This window comes from Chanodichthys erythropterus, chromosome 4, assembly GCF_024489055.1.
Source record: "Chanodichthys erythropterus isolate Z2021 chromosome 4, ASM2448905v1, whole genome shotgun sequence".
NCBI classification, from domain to species: Eukaryota; Metazoa; Chordata; class Actinopteri; order Cypriniformes; family Xenocyprididae; genus Chanodichthys; species Chanodichthys erythropterus.
Genome location: NC_090224.1, coordinates 17,934,685 through 17,955,000, shown reverse-complemented (window position 1 = coordinate 17,955,000; position 20,316 = coordinate 17,934,685). Strand labels below are relative to the sequence as shown.

Here is a 20,316-nt window from a genome sequence, read left to right as displayed (position 1 = left end):
TGCGTTTTTATTCTATGCCGATCTATTTTGATCTACTGTATGCCACTGTGATGAATTTTGCCACTGTCTGCTTTTATTGTTACATCTGTTCCAAAATAAGCTGAATTCTAAACACGTGTTTGGCATTGTCTGTTTCTTCTTTGTTCTACAGAGATGTTGAAGGAGTTGAACCAGCAGCGCAGAGAGAAAGAGTTTACAGACCTGAAAATTATAGTTGAAGGCAAAGAATTTGAAGTCCACCAAAATGTTCTAGCTTCCTGCAGCTTGTATTTCAAGGACCTGGTGAAAAGGTTTGCCTTCCTCCCTTCCCACCAGCCGTTGATCCAATCTGTTCTTTTCGTAGGGCGCATTTGTGTCATTTTTTTCCCTCCCTCTTTTTCTCTCTTGCAGGTTTGTAGGAAGACTTTGGTTTCTATCACAGGGCCAGCAGCCATTCACCGTTTTCGCTCAAATGAATGTATCTTAAATTGGGAAAAAGGCCAACCCTTGCCTTTTTTATTATCTTTTCTTCCCCTCATTTTAGAAAACATTAACATTAATTTCCATTTTTAAAAGCAGAGAATGTGTTCCATGACTGAAGGATCTTAAAAGAAAGAGAGAGAGAAAAAAAAAAAAATCACAATAGGCATTCAAATCATCCCCCAAAAATACCATGTTGGGCATTTTGGAAAGTGTGCTCCAGCAGCAATGTGGTATCTGTCATTTTGACTATGGGATGAGCTTTGTCAGCCATTTTATCAGCAAAGCGTATGGTCTTCATAGGGCATAAAAGTTTCCCATTCATATGTTAAACATTCACGATGGGTGCATTGAATGCATTCAGAGTCGCAAACAATGAGACGAGCCGAGCAACTTTCTCTTGAATCGTTACCTTCACAGGTCAGAGCCATTTACTGCCTCGCTTTTCCAAATTACACTGTTCTGCATCCATTGCCAGCTCACTTTTTGTTATTTGCACTTATTGTTATTATTGAAATATTTCTTTGGCACCACATTTTCCAGCATTGCAGTGTGTGTGTGTGTGTGTGTGTGTGTGTGTGTGTGCATTGTTCATTCATTTTCAGCACTTTCATCCTCTCTGTGTTTTTGTTTTGAATCTCATCATCAGTGTTGAAGCTTCAAACTACAGGCTACTCATCATTTAAAAAGCCTATGAAATGTTGACTATAATTTCTGAATCTCAAAATATTGGAGGGCTTTTTTTTTTTGTAAACAGCAAATAGATATAATAGACTGAATGTTTTCTTTTAAAATTACTGTACATTTTGAACACACACACACACACATATATATATACAGCTATGGAAAAAATTAAGAGACCACTTAACATTGATTTCTGAACTTGGAGTGGTCTCTTAATTTTTTCCATAGCTGTGTATATATATATATATATATATATATATATATATATATATATAATAGCTAGCATTACACACACACACACACACACACACTACCATTTGAAATTTTAGGGTGAGTATGATTGTTTTTTAATAAATTAAACCGGTATTCAGCAAAGATGCATAGAAATCAAAAGTGACAGTAAAGACATTTATAATGTTACAAAAGATTTCTTTTGAACTTTCTATTCTTCAAAGAATCCTGAAAAAAAGCATCACCGTTTCCGCAAAATATTGATCAGGACAACTGTTTTAAACATTGATAAGAATCAGAAATGTTTCTTGAACAGCAAATCAGCATATTAGAATGATTTCTGAAGGATCATGTGACACTGAAGACTGTATTTATTACACTACAGACAAAAGTAAAATGCTACACTAGAATTGAGTGACAAATATTTTTTTAAGGTTTTTTTTTTTTTTAGCTAGCTTAGCTTACTTTGGTATAAGACATACAGTAAATACAACGATTATGCAAAATATAGCTTGTTTACCCACCACGCAAAGCACGCAATTGCTTGGGGCCCCGCAGGCCGGGGGGCTGGAGCGCCTCATTTCAAAAGAAGCGACAGTCTGAAGTGCACGTGAACTGATCCTTTCCTCCGCTTTAATACCAGTTACAGTGCAAAATAAACATGAATGAATATCTAAAGGTATGTTAAAAGATACAGTACAATTTACCGGAATCCATATCATGTCTCTTGTAATCGCTCAATCAGTATTTTAACCGTGGAAAGACATTAATAAAAAAGCTTGTAATAAACAAACAAATGTAACATCTTACCTCAGAACAAACATATTCAGTGACCTTAAACTCGTTAGTCAGCTAAAGAAAAATAACTCTAGAGAGGAGCATTTAGCTAATATATGCACAATATTACATATTAATAATATTTTTTAATGTTCTTTAATAATGCATGTTTGAATAAACCCATCAAGTTGACAGCCACCATTTAAAAAGTTTATATTTCAAAAAACGAATTGGAGAAGAAATAACTTTAAAGTTAGTAGGCCTATTATAACTTCCTTAAGTGTAATTTAAGTTTGTATACAAATCAGTTCATTTTAACCTTAAATATTAATGTAGTACCAACTGATCCCTATGTATATTTTACAGAATTAGTTGAGATTTTTTTTTTTTTGAGAAAATTTGCCATATACAGTATCTGATATACAGTATATCCAAAATGACTGATATCAAATCGAATTGCAAGCTTGTGAATTGAAATGCATAACTATGATGACAGCCTGGCAGGAAATGGAGCAAAACAGAAAACAAAGTCCAAACAGGATGATATTGTGACATACTGATAAGCCTCATTACATGTGGCCTAGATCAGATGCATACTATATGCTTTAGTGAGTGTGGGGGTGTTGATCTGGGATGGGTGAGTATGAAGCTGGGAGGGAAAAATCACAGAATGCTCAAAAAACTAGACCCCCTCTCCTGAATGAGATCGCGGGGCCCCCTCCAGGAGATTTGCTTAGGGCCCTCAATAACCTAAACACACCCCTGACTACAAAAACTGCACTTTTTGTTAACATTTGTGCTCCTGTCACACTATTAAAAAAAAAAAAAAGTAGTTAGGAGCATCGCTACGAGTGTTAAGCTGCGTGCAAAATCAAATATTTCTCTACTACATAGTACACAAAAAACAGTATGTGAAAAGAGTAGTATGTCCAAATTCTTAGCATTCGAACAGTAAAAAACAGTAGGCGAAAAGTACCCGGATGACTTGCTATTACCGGTGAGATTCTGAAGTGCGCACGAACTGTTAACCATCAATTTTTTTCTTTAAGACTGTTCAGTTACATTAAAACATAGATTAGCCTAATTTGATACCAAAAAGTAAGACTCACTGCCCCTTGACTAACTGCTAGTGGGTCAAAGATCTTAAGACACTGTTTTAACATAATGACTATGTTTATGAAACTGGCCCTGATGCTCTTCATTCTTCTTGGCATAGTTGTTAGCTTTTCACATTCACAAATCAAAGCCTCAGTTCAGTGGGCAGGACTTGCCATCCCTGCACTTTCTCTCGTCTCTCTTTCCCTCTATTCAACTGAATATAGAAACACCGGTAAACACCAGAGCTGTGTAGATGTGCAACGTCCCTTTAAGATCCAGCTGCTGTCACTGACCTTGCGTTTGACAGAGGACCTTGCATGATTGTTTGGTGATATCAGACTGAAGGAGACATGTTTTGGCAGGCATTGTCCATAGATTATCCTCTCCAGCTCTGAAATTCATAGAGGATTTCATTGCTTCACAAAATCATATGCTGCTTTTTGTTGTAGCTTAACTTATGGGCACCTGCACTGAAAAACTGAAAAAGTTTTTTCTCATTGCATCTATACTTGCATCTATGTATATCTATCTATGCATTTCATCCAAAGTGCTTTTAAGCACGCTAATAGCAAGAACACTTTCCCGAAGCAGCCTTGGGTTAAGTGCCACCCCCAAGGGCGAAGTGATAAAAGAGCAGATTTGTGATCGCAGTACGGCTCCAGGATCTGGGTCACCCTCACCTGGGCATGAACCTGCCGAGTTTCAAGCCCAATTCCTTAAAGTCAACATGAAATGGCATTTGCAACCCATTTTATTTGCGTCATATGGCATATTTCCAAGCAAAAAAAGCCTGAAAATGTGGGGTGGGAATTATTTGGATTGGCAAAAAAAAAAAAAAAAAAAGTTTTTTAATGATAGCTGGTGGTTATACCATTTAGTATACCATTTATACCACAAATCTACATATGCACTACATTCAGTAGCAGCTTTTAGGTTTTTAGGTTTTAGGTATTGCTTGTATTGAATCAAGAGGTTAGTCTGTGACATTTATATTCTCTATTAGTCAAAAGTTGTTTTTTTTCTCTATATAGATTTACAAACTTTGGAAAGATAAAACTCCTTCGCACATGCTTGCATTTCCACTCTCCCATATTAGCATGCATATGAATGAAAATGAAAGGAGCACAAAGTTTAGTGGGAGTTAAGAATTAATATTAATTGAAATTCATGTAATTTTATATAACTATAATTGATAACTACAGACAGATGCTGTAGATGGATGGATGGATGGATGGATGGATGGATGGATGGATGGATGGATGGATGGATGGATGGATGGACAGACGGATGGATGGACGGACGGACGGACGGACGGACGGACGGACGGACGGATGGATGGCTGGATGGATGGCTGGATGGATGGATGGATGGATGGATGGATGGACTGATGGACAGACGGATGGATGGACGGACGGACGGATGGATGGATGGACGGACGGATGGATGGACGGATGGATGGATGGACAGACGGATGGATGGACGGTCGGACGGACGGATGGATGGATGGATGGATGGATGGATGGATGGATGGATGGATGGATGGATGGATGGATGGATGGATGGATGTTAGGATGGATGGATAATAACTTTTGTGGACCAGGGAGGAAGAACACATAATTTCCCAGAATGCATTGCTGTTGTTCAATTCCTTTTATTATCCACAGTGGCTACGTTTACATGCACCCAAATAAACCATTTGAAATCGGATTGACGGCTCAATCGGATTGAAAAACGTTCATGTAAACACCTTAATCGATCCAACTGAGCTCGATCAGAATGAAATTTCGATCGGATTCGAAGGAGTGCTTTATTCCTCTTCTAATCCGAACCAACAGCAAAAAATGACCATGTAAACACTTGAATCCGACTACTTCATCAATTGTATTCAGAAGTCTCTGGGGCACATGCACAGTGCAATGTTGACAAGCATTACACAGTGCCTAAGTTCACGTTCACGTCTTTTTATCTAAAAACCATTGCTGATTTATGAATGTGTATGACAACAGGGCAAAAATAACGATGAGCTCTGTTGGTGTCACGTCCATGGTTGTCTCTGCAAGTGTGATCGATATGACGTCACACAGAGCGCGTGTGCAAAGGTTTTAATCGGATTTAATTTCATTTAAAACCCATATAAACGGATATTTGAATCAGATTACAATGTTTAGAGTACATATAAGCAGATCTGCAATCAGATTCAATTCATTCGGACTGGCGAAAATTGGTGAATGTAAACATAGCCAGTGTTGGGAAAAGTTGCTTTTAAAAGTAATGCATTACAACATTGTGTTACTTCATAAAAAAGTAAATAATTGCATTACTTTTTAATGGAACGTAATGTGCTGCACATTACTTTTGCGTTACTTTTTCTCACCTGCCTCTACTCGTTTCACTTGAGAATACTATCTCAACAGTCGTTTATGAGCACTATTTATTCATATTACACATGTAAGCTAAGCATTTAAAAAAAAAAACTAGGGTGGGACAAAATATTGATAGGGCAATATCGTGCAATACAAGAATCGATTCGCTGGCCCCAAATATCGATATTTTAATTAATAAAATAAGGCACTTTAAATAGATTTTCCTGCTCCTAGTGTCACTACTTAATGGCTCCTTGAGGTGGCGCTCAATATATGAATGAGGGAAAAGTGAATATAAGTTAACTAGCCCAAGAAAAAGAGGTTTTTAACAGGATGGCAGACAGCAGTGTGAGTAAAATAATAGATGCCCCAGCCACGTTTAAGCAAGTCTGGAAAGCATACACTTAACCTTTTCACAGGCATTTTGTTTTCATAGTTAGACAGATATCGTGATGTATCATTATAGGATTGTCTAGCAATATATTGATTATCGGAGAATTGCTGTATCATGATATTATATATATTATCGTATCGTGAGCCATGTATTGTATCGTAACGTATCGTGAGGTATTTTGTGATTCCCATCCCTTGTGTACACTACAGTCACCATGTTCATGACATACAGACATAAATATTTTAACGATTTATAAAAGATGAATCATTGTTTGGCCATCTGGGATTTCAGTATGGAGATAAATGGTAGGATTACAAATTTTCGGAAGTATTACATCACATCGTGAGTGTATATCAGCACCGTTTGTTGTTTTCTTGGGGCATCTGGTAGAACATTTGGAAGCAACGACGCGTGACGTTAGACTTAAGTCTATAGGATGCCGGAGAAGAAATTTCAACACTCTTACTTCAGAATTGTCTAGAGCTACAATAACCATCATGTTTACACAACACACACAACTCCTCTGCACTTACTCCCGATTTCTGTCAACTAGTCAATAAATGGGAACTTGTGTTAATTTGAAAAAGTAACTTAGATATTTTGTTGCAAATAATGTTACTTTACTCGTTACTTGAAAAAAGTAATCTGATTACATAACTCGCATTACTTGTAATGCATTACCCCCAACACAGATTATCAGTAAATTCCACTTCCTGTCAAACCGATTCAAATTCCAATTCGACTTCCTGTAGGGTGTGGCCAATTAAATTCAAATTCACACTCCTGAATAAAAAAGGTAGTCACTGCTTTAATTCAGAATTTTATTCGACCGTAATGTCAGTTCACGTTATGTTATCATGATTTCCTGGGAAGATTCATCCATTTCTAAATCCTATTTACACAGTTTGATCTAAGAGTCTGGTATATATTATATAATATCAATTCACAATGCAATGCCCTCTTTTCTTCGAATTGGAACATTGTTTCCCTTTCTTCACTGAAAATTTGCGCCTTGCTATTGCCTGAACCACATGCTATTTTTACCGATTGCGCTCTCGCATTAAGCTCATCTGAGGGGTGTGGAGAGAACATGCCACCTGAAGGATATAATGCACCTCCTAAATGTGCACACATGCTCCCCCTCGGCCGTGGAAAAAAAAGCCATTACCCTCCCCTTTAGCGTCTGCCGCATAGAGCGCGGAGACGGATTGCCCTCAGTAATTCCATTTTCCCCTCCGGATTTTCAATAAGTATGCTTGGTGCCACTTTAATTTATGGGTAGTGCAACTGCACCAAGCCGTCAGCGTATGTGTGTAATGTGAAACTTGGCCAGCTCAAAGTAGCTTTGACACCGCACTCTTATTTATTTATTATATATAAGACTGCACGTTTGTTTTACAGTAGATGTGGCGTTACAAGTGCGAGGAATGAGCAAGGTTTCATTCGGAAAACAGTGGGAGATCATTAATCCCGTGGGATGTGACAGTCGACTTCTATGAAGCCACAATTACCTCCTGCACTAGAGGAACGTCACTTTCTGGGTGTTTTGCAGGGAGGGTTGAAGTTTATATACAGTAATGAAGTTCCACAGTATGCTCCTTCATTCATATTTCATGCTGTAATGATTCGACTGCACAGCTTTCTCTCCGAACCTCTAAAAAAATTGTGTTTTTTTTTAATATTATTTATTCCTTTTTCCCATAATGCTTTTCAGCCAAATCTGTAGATTTTTCTTCCAGACTTTGTATTAGTTTTGCATCAGTATTATGCTGTAAATAATGGCACATAGGGTGGGGTAAGCTGTGTCACATTTTACTTGAGTTGTCTTCTAGGCAAGCAGAAATTAGGTATAACTAATACTCCTAATTATATTACGGGATGTTTGCTGTCAACTTAAATGAAAAGAAATGATCTGTAACATAGACATCTGAATTCTCAAAAAAAAAAAAAATTAATAAATAATAATAAAAAAAATTCTCACAGTCAAATGAAGACTTATTTTGCTGTAAATGTAGCAGGTCTTAAAATAAATTATTTATTAGGGCTGTCAAATCGATTAATTGTGATTAATTGTATGTAACATAAAGGTTACTTAATATATGTGTGTGTGTATATATATATATATTATATATATATATATATATATATACAATATTTATATGTAGCCCTGCATAAATTAGCTTTAACCTGCAAAAATGTATTTTACCTGACTTGTATTTTAACAAGCAAAAGAAAAGCAACAACAACAGGTAGCAGTTCTAAATATAGGCTCATGTGACAAAATTATGCACAGTCTACTATATTAATTGAGCGACACGTCTTACCCCAGTGTCCCTTACCTCTTCTTGGATGTAAATTTTTGCTAATATTGAACGCCACATGACGCTCTAGCCCTGTGGGCCATTTCTGTCTGGAAACATACATGAACGGGGATAATTATGGTCAATCAGGCTTTTTTTTTTTCTTTTTTTTTCATCATTAATCTTGCTTTACTGGCAAAGGACAGAGAAAATGAGCTCCAGATATTTTTAATCTTTGTGTGTGTGTGTGTGTGTGTGTGTGTGTGTGTGTGTGTGTGTGCTTTTGTTTATATTACATTGTGGGGACCAAATGTCCCCATGATGTAATATAAACCTGAGTTCACCTACATCGTGGGGACCAGCCAGCGGTCCCCACAATGTAAATGGGTTTATAAATCATATAGAATGAGTTTTTGTGAAAAAGTAAAAGTTTGCACAGTTTCCTGTGAGGGTTAGGTTTAGGGGTAGGGGCAGGGTAGGGGGATAGAATGTACAGTTTGTTCAGTGTAAAATGCATTGAAGTCTATGGAAAGTCCCCACAATTCACAAAAACAAACATGTGTGTGTGTGTGTGTGTGTGTGTGTGGTTAAATGTGTTAGTCAACAGTGGCCAGCAGTTTTGTTGGATGTCCCCAGCTAATTTATAATCTGCGTTTGCACACACATGCACCATGTGGCCATCTCCCATCATCCTCATCCTCATGTTGGCTGCTAATGCTGAAAAAATGGCACTTTAAGTGAGAAAAATAATAGATGCTCATTTTTTTAAACACTTTCTCTGCTCTATCTCTCACGGACATGCTCCCTCTCTCTCTCTCGCTCTCTCCATCTTGCTGAAAAACAACGCTTGCAATCAGCAGCTCCATAAATATGCACCTCTTTCCAAAGCCAGAGTGATTTCCATAATAAAAGTGCTCAGACAAAGCAAATTGCTACTCCAGCCGATTCAGATTGCACTAATTGACCTGGTTGATGAACATGCTTTTGTTTTATTTCTTTCTCTGTCTTTTTCCGTTCTTATTTTTCCCCCCTTTCTCTTCTCCATCACCTCCATAACTTAACCCAGGACTACCATCCCATTCTATTACCTTAAAACCTATCCCCACGGCAATTAGCGAGGACAAAAATAACAAACTCTGGCTTTTTTTGCTTTTCAGGAGGGAGTGGCGTTTCTTAATCTTTTCAGCTGTAGTTCCAGGGGCGTAATTGCACATTCTCCTCTTGAGTTGTCCTTCTCCTCCCTCAAGTACTCAATCAGTGGAGACTAATGACACCCTACACACTCCTATGTTCATGCACAGGGCCGCGCTGACAGTGCACATGACACCGGGGACTTTGTTTAGGTTTGGTGGGGGGTCACTCTCAAAGATCCAGTCATGGAACACCTCCTCTCATCCTGAAGAATGGCTGCTGGCTTCCTGTGGCAGAACTAACGTCCCCTTGCCTCACTTTTTCTTCTCTCTTACTCTCTCTTCTTCACTGCAACCATCCTCCACACACCTTCACCCTATCCGTCAGTGTGTCTGTGGATCTTCCCGTCCCGTTTTTTTTAGTTGCCGTAGTCTTCAAACGGGTTATGTGTCCTGTCAAAGTCATTGTTGCCAAAAAGTTACCCCAGTATTGTGTTCAAAATACTCAAGTGTGTTTTCACCTAGTGCAAGAAGATGGGATCTTCTCATTCGAGAAGTAGTTCGCCCCAAAATGTTGTCGTCGTTTACTCTCCCCATGTTGCTATTTTCTTTCTGTCGGGAAACACAAAAGGAGATCTTCGACAGAACGTCCAAGCTTGCTTTCAGCAGATAAGGTTGTTTATGTTGCAGGAAAAGTGGATGATTTAAATTGCCAGGCTCCGTGAACGGCGTGAACGACTGTATACGCTATATTCAAACCATGCAATAGTTTTCTGTCAGAAGCATACCCGAAATATTTTTGTGTACAAATTGAAATCTCATTCATGGTTGTTTTTTGCATTGGGATTTTAATTGAACGCAAGTGCAAATGAGTTTTGAGGGCTCCGGAACCTACATTTTGTTCCTCACACAAAGCTATTAATGGCTTCGCAGGGCTTGGAATATAGTTCATGACTTGTATGGACTTTTTTATTATACATTTATGGGGCTTGATAGTATAAATCACATTCCATTTTCTGTGGACAACTGATTTTCTGTTGACAGTTTCATTTTCTGTTTAATAGTAATACAGAATTGAAACAACATGGGCTGAGTAATAATGACCAAATGTCTAGTTTTTTAACTTTTTTGAAAGGTTTTTGGTTTTTGCCACTAACATTATTTTAGAAGACATTTCTGTACACTTTATATATATATATATATATATATATATATATATATATATATATATATATATATATATATATATATATATATATATATATATATATATATATATATATATATATATATATATATATATATATATATATAGTATAAAGTGTGTATATATATATATATATATATATATATATATATATAGTGTATATACATGTCTATACACTTTTTACAATATATTTGTATATACTGTTTGTTTATTTTAAGAATTTAGTTGACAATATAGTACTAAAACACTTATAAAAAGTTTAATTTTTCCCTCCATAAATTAATTTCATACATATATAACTAATTCTTAAATCTATTATTTTATTTTATTTTATTTTATTTTATTTTATTTTATTTTATTTTATTTTATTTTATTTTATTTTATTTTATTTTATTTTATTTTATTTTATTTTATTTTATTTTATTTTATTAACCACAAAGTAGCTAGCCATTACAGCTACATTTGCATACTGCAAATGTACAAACAACCTTTTCTTTTGTGTTTTCGTAATGGATTATGGTTATAGTTAAGTTGTGTTTGGTTTTTACCAAATCTGTTGGATTATTGTTTTGATATTTGAGGCAAAATCCAAAAGCTTTAAATGCATGGAAGTGAACTTATAGTGGTACTACTAAGAATATGTTAAAATTACAACATTAGAACTTTTATAATATTTGCCATTTTATTTGTGTGCTATATGCATTGCATCCAGTTGTCGACTAAAAGGACAGTTAATAATAATAAAAAAAGGTTTTCTTTTCTAGAGCCGTGAAAGAAGGTGAAAATGTGATGAAATATTTTGCTTTCGAACCCACCGGCATTCCCAACCGCTTGTTTTGAATACTGTAGCATTTAGACACTTGATGTTGTTAAAGCATTGCATCACTTTACAGACAGTTTTCACTCTCCCGGAACCGTGGGAACATGATTTTAGAATTGCATGAAACTTAGACAGCCATCACATTTAAAGCAAATTTGAAATGCTAGATCGAATGGCCAGCAGTTTAATCAATAAATTAACTGGAAAATATTCGCCGGTTTCGGTTTCGTTGAAAACCTTCGGGCAGATCATCACAGTATTGAATGCTGAGCAGAGAGAAATAGCTAGAAATCACCTCATTTTCACCTAATGGCCTTTCCATGTATATCGGCTTTCCGTCTGGTAGTTTGGCAGTTATCTGGTGACTGTACACATCAGTGCTATCTTCAGCCGACACTAAAACACAATCAACGGCTGCTTGGCTATTAATTTCACTCCTCCTGCCCTTGACCTTCAGGGATTATCGTTTCACTCAGAGCATAAAACCCTGATGCTGCTCATTATTCACATTTCCCATCTACCCCTGGGAATTATTCTATTTGAAGTGATCAGGGCAATTGCATGTGAAAGACATGAGCAGGCAGGTAACTCTGGTCTGAGAGTCTCACATTCAGGCATTGAGAGGTTGTGTGCCGTCATTGTGCTCGGGGTGGTGTACGGATCTTATTAATGTAATGAAATGCTTCCATCTCCGCCAGTTTACCGTGCGATCGCTCCATGTGGACAGGCAGATTGCGGTATCAGCCCTCTTCCCCTTCCATGTCTTTCTACCCCCTGTCATTCTTTCTGTGCATTTGTGCGCCACCTGTGCCCATCCTCAAAGCATGCCAAGCTCATGTATCATCAAAATTGTTTCAATCTTTGATTCAGATTGTGTTTAATTTCAGATGCAAGAAACAGAATGAATCGTATCAGCGCTTTATGATTTTCCTTTAGGGTCGTTCTACAAAACTGATGCCTTTTGTGTACAAACAAAAAGAATATAAAAAAGTCAAAACTTTTACTGTATGACATTTTCTCTAAACACATTCACAAAAATCCACTAACTTTTGTGTTTTATCTCTCTTTGTGTCTTGGGAATGTGATATCACATACCATGTTTCTGCTTTCTATTGATAAAAAACCAATTGGAATATTTGGAAAAACAGATAGCTGTTTGTCTTTATTTTCTCTGTTTATTTTTTAATTTAGTTGACAGTGTAGTACTACAAAAAAAAAAAAAAACAACAACATTTTTTTGCCATATTTTTTTTTTCATATTTTACAAATTTTAAGATATTAAATTAAATATAAATGAAATACTTATGTAATACTTATGTACTTATGTGTACTTATATATATATAGATATAGATATAGATATATAGGTATAGATATAGATATAGATATTACACATATATATTATATAAAAATAAGTGAAAAAAGTTTTCCAGATGTTTTTAAGAAAACAAATGTTGAAAAATGTTTATTAAATTAAAAAAGTAAATAATTAAAAATGTGTCATATTTTAAGATAAACCAATACAACAGAGGAGAATTTAACTTTATTTTAATTTAGTATTTGATTTAACTTTATTTTTTAAGATATTGAATTAAATTATTATTAAAATGATTATGTAAATAATATATATTATATTTATTATTTTATTTATTTATGCTATATATATATATATATATATATATATATATATATATATATATATATATATATATATATATATATATATATATATGAAAAAAAAAAAGTTTTCCAGATGGTTTTAAGAAAACAAATGTGTAAAAAAAAAAAAAAAAAAAAAAAAAAAAAAATAAAAAAATGTGTCATATTTTAACAACCAATACAAGAGAGGAAAATTTAACTAAATGACGACTTAATTTTCATTTTAGGGTGGACTATCCCTTTAACCCGCCAAAATAATGTATTCATTTGCCCTGAGATAGCACAATGCATTTTATTCGCATTTAAACTCTTTATAGTATATCTGATAGAATGTTTAACATCTTCCAGACATGTACTTTAAAAATGACTTTCTCAAACTGGAAAAGGCAGCCGTTTCATAGAATCATCCTGTAATGGATTTTGGGTGTGTCTGAAATAAGGCTTTCCTTTTGGTCATGACCTCTGTATTTGTGTGTTTGGTGTATGTTTGTGTGTGTGTGTGTTGTCAGGTCGTCTAGAGAGACGGGGAGTGGAGAGAAGCTGGAGCTGAAGATGACTAACATTGGTGCAGATGTGCTGGAGCTGCTGCTGGAGTTCGTCTACACCGGCTCGCTGGTCATCCACTCGGCCAACGCCAAAACCCTGCTGGAGGCCGCCAACAAGTTTCAGTTCAACACTTTCTGCAAAGTCTGCGTGTCTTTCTTAGGTACTTGACTCATGAGATCCTGACATCCATTAGATGAAGTCATGTACATTCTGTACGTTTGTCTTTCTGCAGGATGATGTATTCTTTCATTTGTATAAAGGTCAGAGAACAATTGCATTGAAATGTCAAACCCAATGTCTCAATCTCATCAGGCACTGATTATTCCGATCAATACCAAATATATGGAGGAAATTCAGATGCCATGTGGGCGCCCGATGTGACCACCAGAGTGAGGAAAGGTCTGGCAGGAGATGAGGAAAAATTTAGGCCAAGTGTTTCTTCAGCTATGAACACTTTTGGACCTGTGAACTTTTAGACAACAAAAGTTAAAGTTTTCACTAAAGCTAGAGTTTTATGTATCATAAATCATATTTTCACACTTTTTAAATAATTGAACATAGGAAATGTTGCACTATACGAAATTTTCAAATTTGCACTACTGTTAAAAAACTTTGGAGTCATTGAGATGTTTTTTAAGAAATTTTATTCAGCAACAATTCATTAAATTGATTAAAAAAAATCAATTTCAAATAAATGCTGCTCTTTTGAACTTTCTATTCATCAAAGAATCTTGAAAAAAAAATGTAGCACTGTTTTAACAAAAACATTTTTCAACGTTAATAATAATAATAATAATAATACATGTTTCTTGATCAGCAAATCAGTGTATTAGTATGATTTCTGAAAGATCATGTGACACTGAAGACTGGAGTAATGATGCTGAAAATTCAGCTTTAGATCACAGGAATAAATTACAGTTTAAAATATACTCAAATTATTTTGAATCACAATAATATTCCACAATATACTTCATTCAAATAAATGCAGCCTTGATGAACATAAAATACTTTCTTTCATCCTCTTACTAACCTCAAACATTTGAACGCTAGTGTATATAACACAATCAGTATTGAAATAGTTTGAAAGTTTTAAAACTATCATAAATATTTTTATTATTTACTGGTTTCTCAGTAAACCTTCAAATAGATTTTTGTATTTTAAGACTAAAAGTCTTAAAATGTGAAAGTCTATTTGAAGCTGAAAGTCTGAGACAATGGTTAAATAATAAAAAAGGAATTTGAACAAAAATAAATGAAGACATGGTGAAAAAGTTTTCCAGATGGTTTTAATGTGACCTTGATTGTAACAAAAAGAAAACAAATGTTGAAATCTGTTAGTTGTAATAAAAATTAAATGCAAGTTCTTTTAGTTGAAGAAACACACGTGTATATAATGCTAGTGGAAGAGTTCAGAAGTGCTTCAACGGTGATGTTAACCTATGAAACAGTCATGCTGCTGCCGTCGTTATACTGCACGTATAGAGAATGCGGACAAAGACAAACTTTTGTTTTAAAAGGTCATTTGATCAGGCAATAAGATCACTTATTGATTTGTTTCTTTCAAGTCTGCAGAAATGGTATATTTGGAAATGTCTGTAGGACCCCAACAAATGATAGTCAGTGAAATGCATTCAGGAACAACAGGTTGAGGATTGCTTTGTGCCTTTGGGCACAAAAAATCAGATTGCATGTCAAAGTTACTAAAGTAAAAAAACAACAACTATTGATTAAGTCCAGCGGGGGAGTGTTGAAATGAGGCGAACACAGGTTTAGAAATATATCTCAATGCCAAACTATACGGGACATTTCCAGGACCGCGTATTCTCGGAGCGTGTTTTAAAATAGGTTTATGAAAAAGAGGTTACGGCAGCTGAAATGATATTCGTAGCGAGGTGCAGCCCATGTGTTAGTGGTGGCCGCTGCTGTTTGTAATGCCACACACAGCACCGTTGACTCAGAAACTTCAGAGCGTGTCTGTACCCTCATGCCAGGCCGGGCATAAGCCTCGCTCTGCGGTCTGTCTCTGCGGCATGCCATTTATGGCCTCTGGCACAAACCTCACCTAAAAAAATCTTTTTTTTCCTTCCTCCGGGAGTTGAAGAAGACGAGTGGCCCGTTTGGCTTATTGGCAATGGCACGCTGCGGGCCAGCCTCCAAAGACCCAGACATAATAAAAGCCCATCTGCCTCCACCAGACGCTCACTGAACCATTTTTACAACAATTTGTACTCTTATGTTTTATTTTGGAGACAAATTGGGTTGTGTAAGACCCGCACATCACAACGATGTCACAGGGGTTTTATGCGGTCCACATTTATGATGTTTATCTGAATCAGGTTGCATCTGTTCACTTGATTCTGGTTGACAGAGACAAATCTTTTGTGTTGCAGCATGCATGAGTTTCAATTTCAGTTTATAGTATTTTTAATTTAAAACATTTAAATTTGGTATAACCTTTCTTTCCTATTTCAATTTTTGTCATTTTAATTGATTCATATGGAGCCTCTAAAGGGTTTTTATTTTTCTTTGCAAAAATAAAAATATGTAGAGACTTTCACATTTGCGCAGGAAACATTTTGCATGCTCACGGGAAACTAAACCAGAGCAAAACAAGAAAATGAGAGGAAAACAAAGCATGGATGTGCATGATTTTGCTCAAAATTCTGCTTTAATGCATCCTCTGTGGCGACCTAGAAAACGCACCATGAAATGGGTTGATGACACAATACGGATGTGTACATTGTCCTGTTTGCCAAGTTCAGGGATCCATAAAAAAGATTGGTACAGTAAAATATGTTTAAAATTAGGCTTTCGTTAGAGCAGTACGTCTTATTTCAAGGCCTTATGTCCGCTTTAATGAATTTAATTCTGTGGCGGCCAAGAAACCGCGCTGCGAAATGGACTGATGGCTCAATATGAGGCTCAGTGTGCATTGTCCTATATGCTAAGTTTACTGGTTCATAAAAAAAGATTGGAACAGTAAAAAGTGCAAATTTGGATTTCGTTAGGGCTACGCTACCTCTAGTATGAAGACCTTATGCCCACTTTAACGCGTCCTCTGCGACGGCCGAGAAACTGCGCCGCGAAACGTGCCTATGGCACAATTGCCGGCTCGGTACGCATTGTCTTATATGCTAAGTTAAATGATTCATAAAAATAGATTGCAGTAAAAAGTGCTCAAAATTTAGATTTCATTAGAGCAGTTTGTCTAGTATGAGACTGAATTCAGCTACTTATTTTGTCACTTATTAGCCTCCCCTTTATATAATGCAACACTTCCTAAATTCCTCTATGTCTATGGCGCTACTCCAATCCAATCCAAATTTTGAGCACTTTTTACTGTTCCAGTCTTTTTTAATGACCCATTAAACTTAGCAAATTGGACAATACACACAGCCGTATTATGCCATCAGTCCATTTTGCAGCCGCCACAGAGGATGCATTAAAGCGGACATAAAACCTAAAATTTTGAGCAAAGTGATCTTTATTAATTCATGCGTATCCATGCTTTTTCCTAGTAAGATGACAGAGTGTTACAGGATGCTGGTAGAGCAAACGCACGACGAGGAAGAGTAACGTATAATAAGTCTTTACTTGATAATCCACAGGGAGAAACACAGAATCCAGAACAGAGCATACACCAACACACCCAAAGTACAAAAGAGACCCAACAAAGAACTGAACACAGACAGGAACTTAAATACACTGATACAAACAAGCTTAACAAGATAACTAGTGGGCGTGGTACAATTAGTGTCCATGGCAACGGTACAGTGGCGGGAAACTAGAACAAAGGAACACGTGACAAAATGCAAACCAAAACAAACAGAACATGACGGTGACTGTAACACAGAGGAAAGAAATAGGACAAAGAAAATAGGCACGCACAAAGGAAATATACATAAACTGGAAATTGTAACAAAATTGTAACGAAAAAGTCTCTGTAGTTTCTCATGGGCACACAAAAAGTTGCTTGTGTGCACGCAAAAGTCATTTTTTGCAAAGGTCCCTTTAGGGGCTCCATAGTGCGACAATGCTTAGTGCTAATTACATTATATTCTTAATCAATTAATGAAAAGTGAATAATTTTTCTTCAGTTATTCAAATATGTCAATATTTGGTGAGAAAAGCACACAAAAATTAAACAGTTCAAATACATCACATTATTGTGGCAGACAAAAGCATTACAAGCAGTGTCTAATGTATAATATGTATATAATTTAGTTTTATTTCTCATATTTTTAAATTCATGCATTAAGTTTGGGTTCTTTAAAGGTGATAAAGAGGATCTTTACGTCGACTGAGAAACCAAAGACTGTTACTGAGTTTTTGAAATGAGCGCATGCATAAGAACAACCCCCCTCCTTTCGAGGGAACGCCTCCCAAAACTCGTGCACGAGTATTGGAACACGAGTGTTTACCACCGGCATTCGCTGTGTCGTGTTAGTGGATTCATTATGTCAGACTCACCGCAGGTAACTCATAATCTGCAGTTGTTACTCCTGTCTCCTGACAAAAACCTTGCATGCGGCGCCTGTGGAGTGTGGAAAGTTACTGGAGCGCGCAGCCGCGCTCGTCTCTCACAAGGAACGTCACGGCAGTGATTGACAAGCCAGAGGGCCAATCGTTTACAAGATGATCGCGTAAACGATTGGCTGATGTTTTTAAGGCCCTACCTCGTGCACAGATAATGTATATTAATATTATTCCTTTCAGTGCACCTAATAAATAGTCTTTTATCAGTAAGTAAAGACAGTTTCAAGTAATATTGCAAAAATGTATAAAACAAAACATCCTCTTTAGCAGCTTTAAGCTTTTTAAATGATTTTGAAAGTCTCCTATGCTCAGCAAGGCTGCCTTTTTCTAGTTATTTCAATCTAAAACTGCTTTATTATATTTATACTTAAACATTTTAAAATGCACAAGTATGCTCTTTCTTTTTTCCTTCTTTCAAATCTTACTGACCCCATACTTTGAAGTGGCAGTAAAGGCACACTTTTTTTTTTTTTTTATAGTTAATCGTACATCTTACATCTACTTTTTTTCAGCAGAGACATGTAATTTAACTTTTTTTATTAGGCTTTTCACATTTGAATGTGAAAGGGTTTCTTAAGAAGCCACTCAGACTGGTCATTCAAACTTAGATTTATTCACCGTGACACAAGCGTTAGACTCATATTCTGCCTTTGCGGTGTAAAATAGGGCTCTCCACTTACAAAAAGTCTCTTGCCTTGTTAAAAACATGGACATTTGCACCCGCTTGGTCAAATACGTTGAGATGTGACTCAGCGGGACTAAAGATGAGCTTCACCTTGCCATTCTAATCCGTGGGACAGCATCGCAACCCGCTGCACTGAGCTCAATTGATTTGTTCTGTTGTCTGTCTCTGGAGTGCCTTAAGCAGGGGCCCCTATCCAGAGCCTCCAAGATATACAGCACAGATAGCTTTGCTAGAGCCCTCATCCCCTTGGTGCTGTGATCTTTTATGGATGTGAGCTCCTCTCTTGTTCTCTTCTTCAGAAAAGCAGCTGACTGCAGCAAACTGCCTGGGGGTTCTGGCCATGGCCGAGGCCATGTGCTGCACGGAGCTACACAACATGGCCAAGGCCTTCGCCCTGCAGAACTTCCCTGATGTGGCGGGACAAGACGAGATCCTCAGCATCTCCAAAGAAGACCTAATTAACTACTTGTCCAATGACAGCCTGAACACCAAGGCCGAGGAGCTGGTTTATGAGACCGTCATCAAGTGGATCAAGAAGGACCCAGTCAGTAGGGTGCAGGTGAGATGAGCAAAGATGTTGTTTCAGATATGTAACTTGACAAGCTTTGTGCTCTAAAATTGTTTTGATAAAAAAAAAAAAAAAAAAATGATAAAAACCCAAGCATTTGGCTTTCGACCTTAAAAGAATCAATGAAAATATCTATAATTACTCACTTTCATGTCTTTCCAACCCCTGTTATTTATGCTTTGAAACATACAATTCCTGAATGAATGAGTCTTATTAGCTGGTTCTTTTTTAGTGAATCAAAAACATAGAGCTTAACAGTGTAGTCCAGTTCTTGAATGAATGATTCTTAAGAGCCGAATCTTTTTAGTTAATTTAATCAAAAACACACTGAACAGACTGTATAGTGTGATTACCAAACAAATTGCTCTTATGAGTCAGTTCAGTTTTGTGAATCAAAAACATACATCACATTCACAACCAATGTAATTGATTCCCAAACAAATGATTCTTATGAACCATTTTTAGTGAATCAATCAAAAACAATGACCGTGGGATAGGGCTACTTTTAAGTTGTTGCTGTGGGTTGATTTCCACCCCGTACGTATGATTTTGGTGCTCCAACACCCCCAAAACACCCCCCAAACATACAAATTCAGTGGAGAATTCAGCCACCCGATGGAGAAAATCACATTGGGCAATTTTTGTGCTATTTTTGACTGGCCATTGGGTTACTTTTGTTTCACAGACCTGGCAACCATGAGCTTGACCAATGTAGTCTGATTCGTGAACAATTGCCGAATCTTTTTAGTGAACCAAAATCATGTAGTAAAGCTGCATAGTCTGGTTTCTAAACTAATTATTTTTATTAGAGAATCAAAAAAGAAACTTTTTATCGAATCAATCAAAAACATAATCAAAAGA

The 20,316-nt window shown here is 36.4% G+C and overlaps 1 protein-coding gene across 4 annotated transcripts in view; it reads left to right on the top strand.

Moving 5' to 3' along the window:
- Positions 1-20,316, top strand: part of LOC137018552 (kelch-like protein 29) — a 307,293-nt gene that overhangs the window by 212,633 nt on the left and 74,344 nt on the right. For 3 of the 4 annotated variants that reach the window (XM_067383220.1, XM_067383222.1, XM_067383223.1), the window contains 4 exons: positions 152-290; positions 13,630-13,826; positions 13,979-14,065; positions 19,187-19,446. In XM_067383220.1, the coding sequence (XP_067239321.1) occupies positions 152-290; positions 13,630-13,826; positions 13,979-14,065; positions 19,187-19,446 (683 nt within the window). The remainder of the gene's footprint in view (positions 1-151; positions 291-13,629; positions 13,827-13,978; positions 14,066-19,186; positions 19,447-20,316) is intronic. The other variant, XM_067383224.1, reaches the window with a different exon arrangement.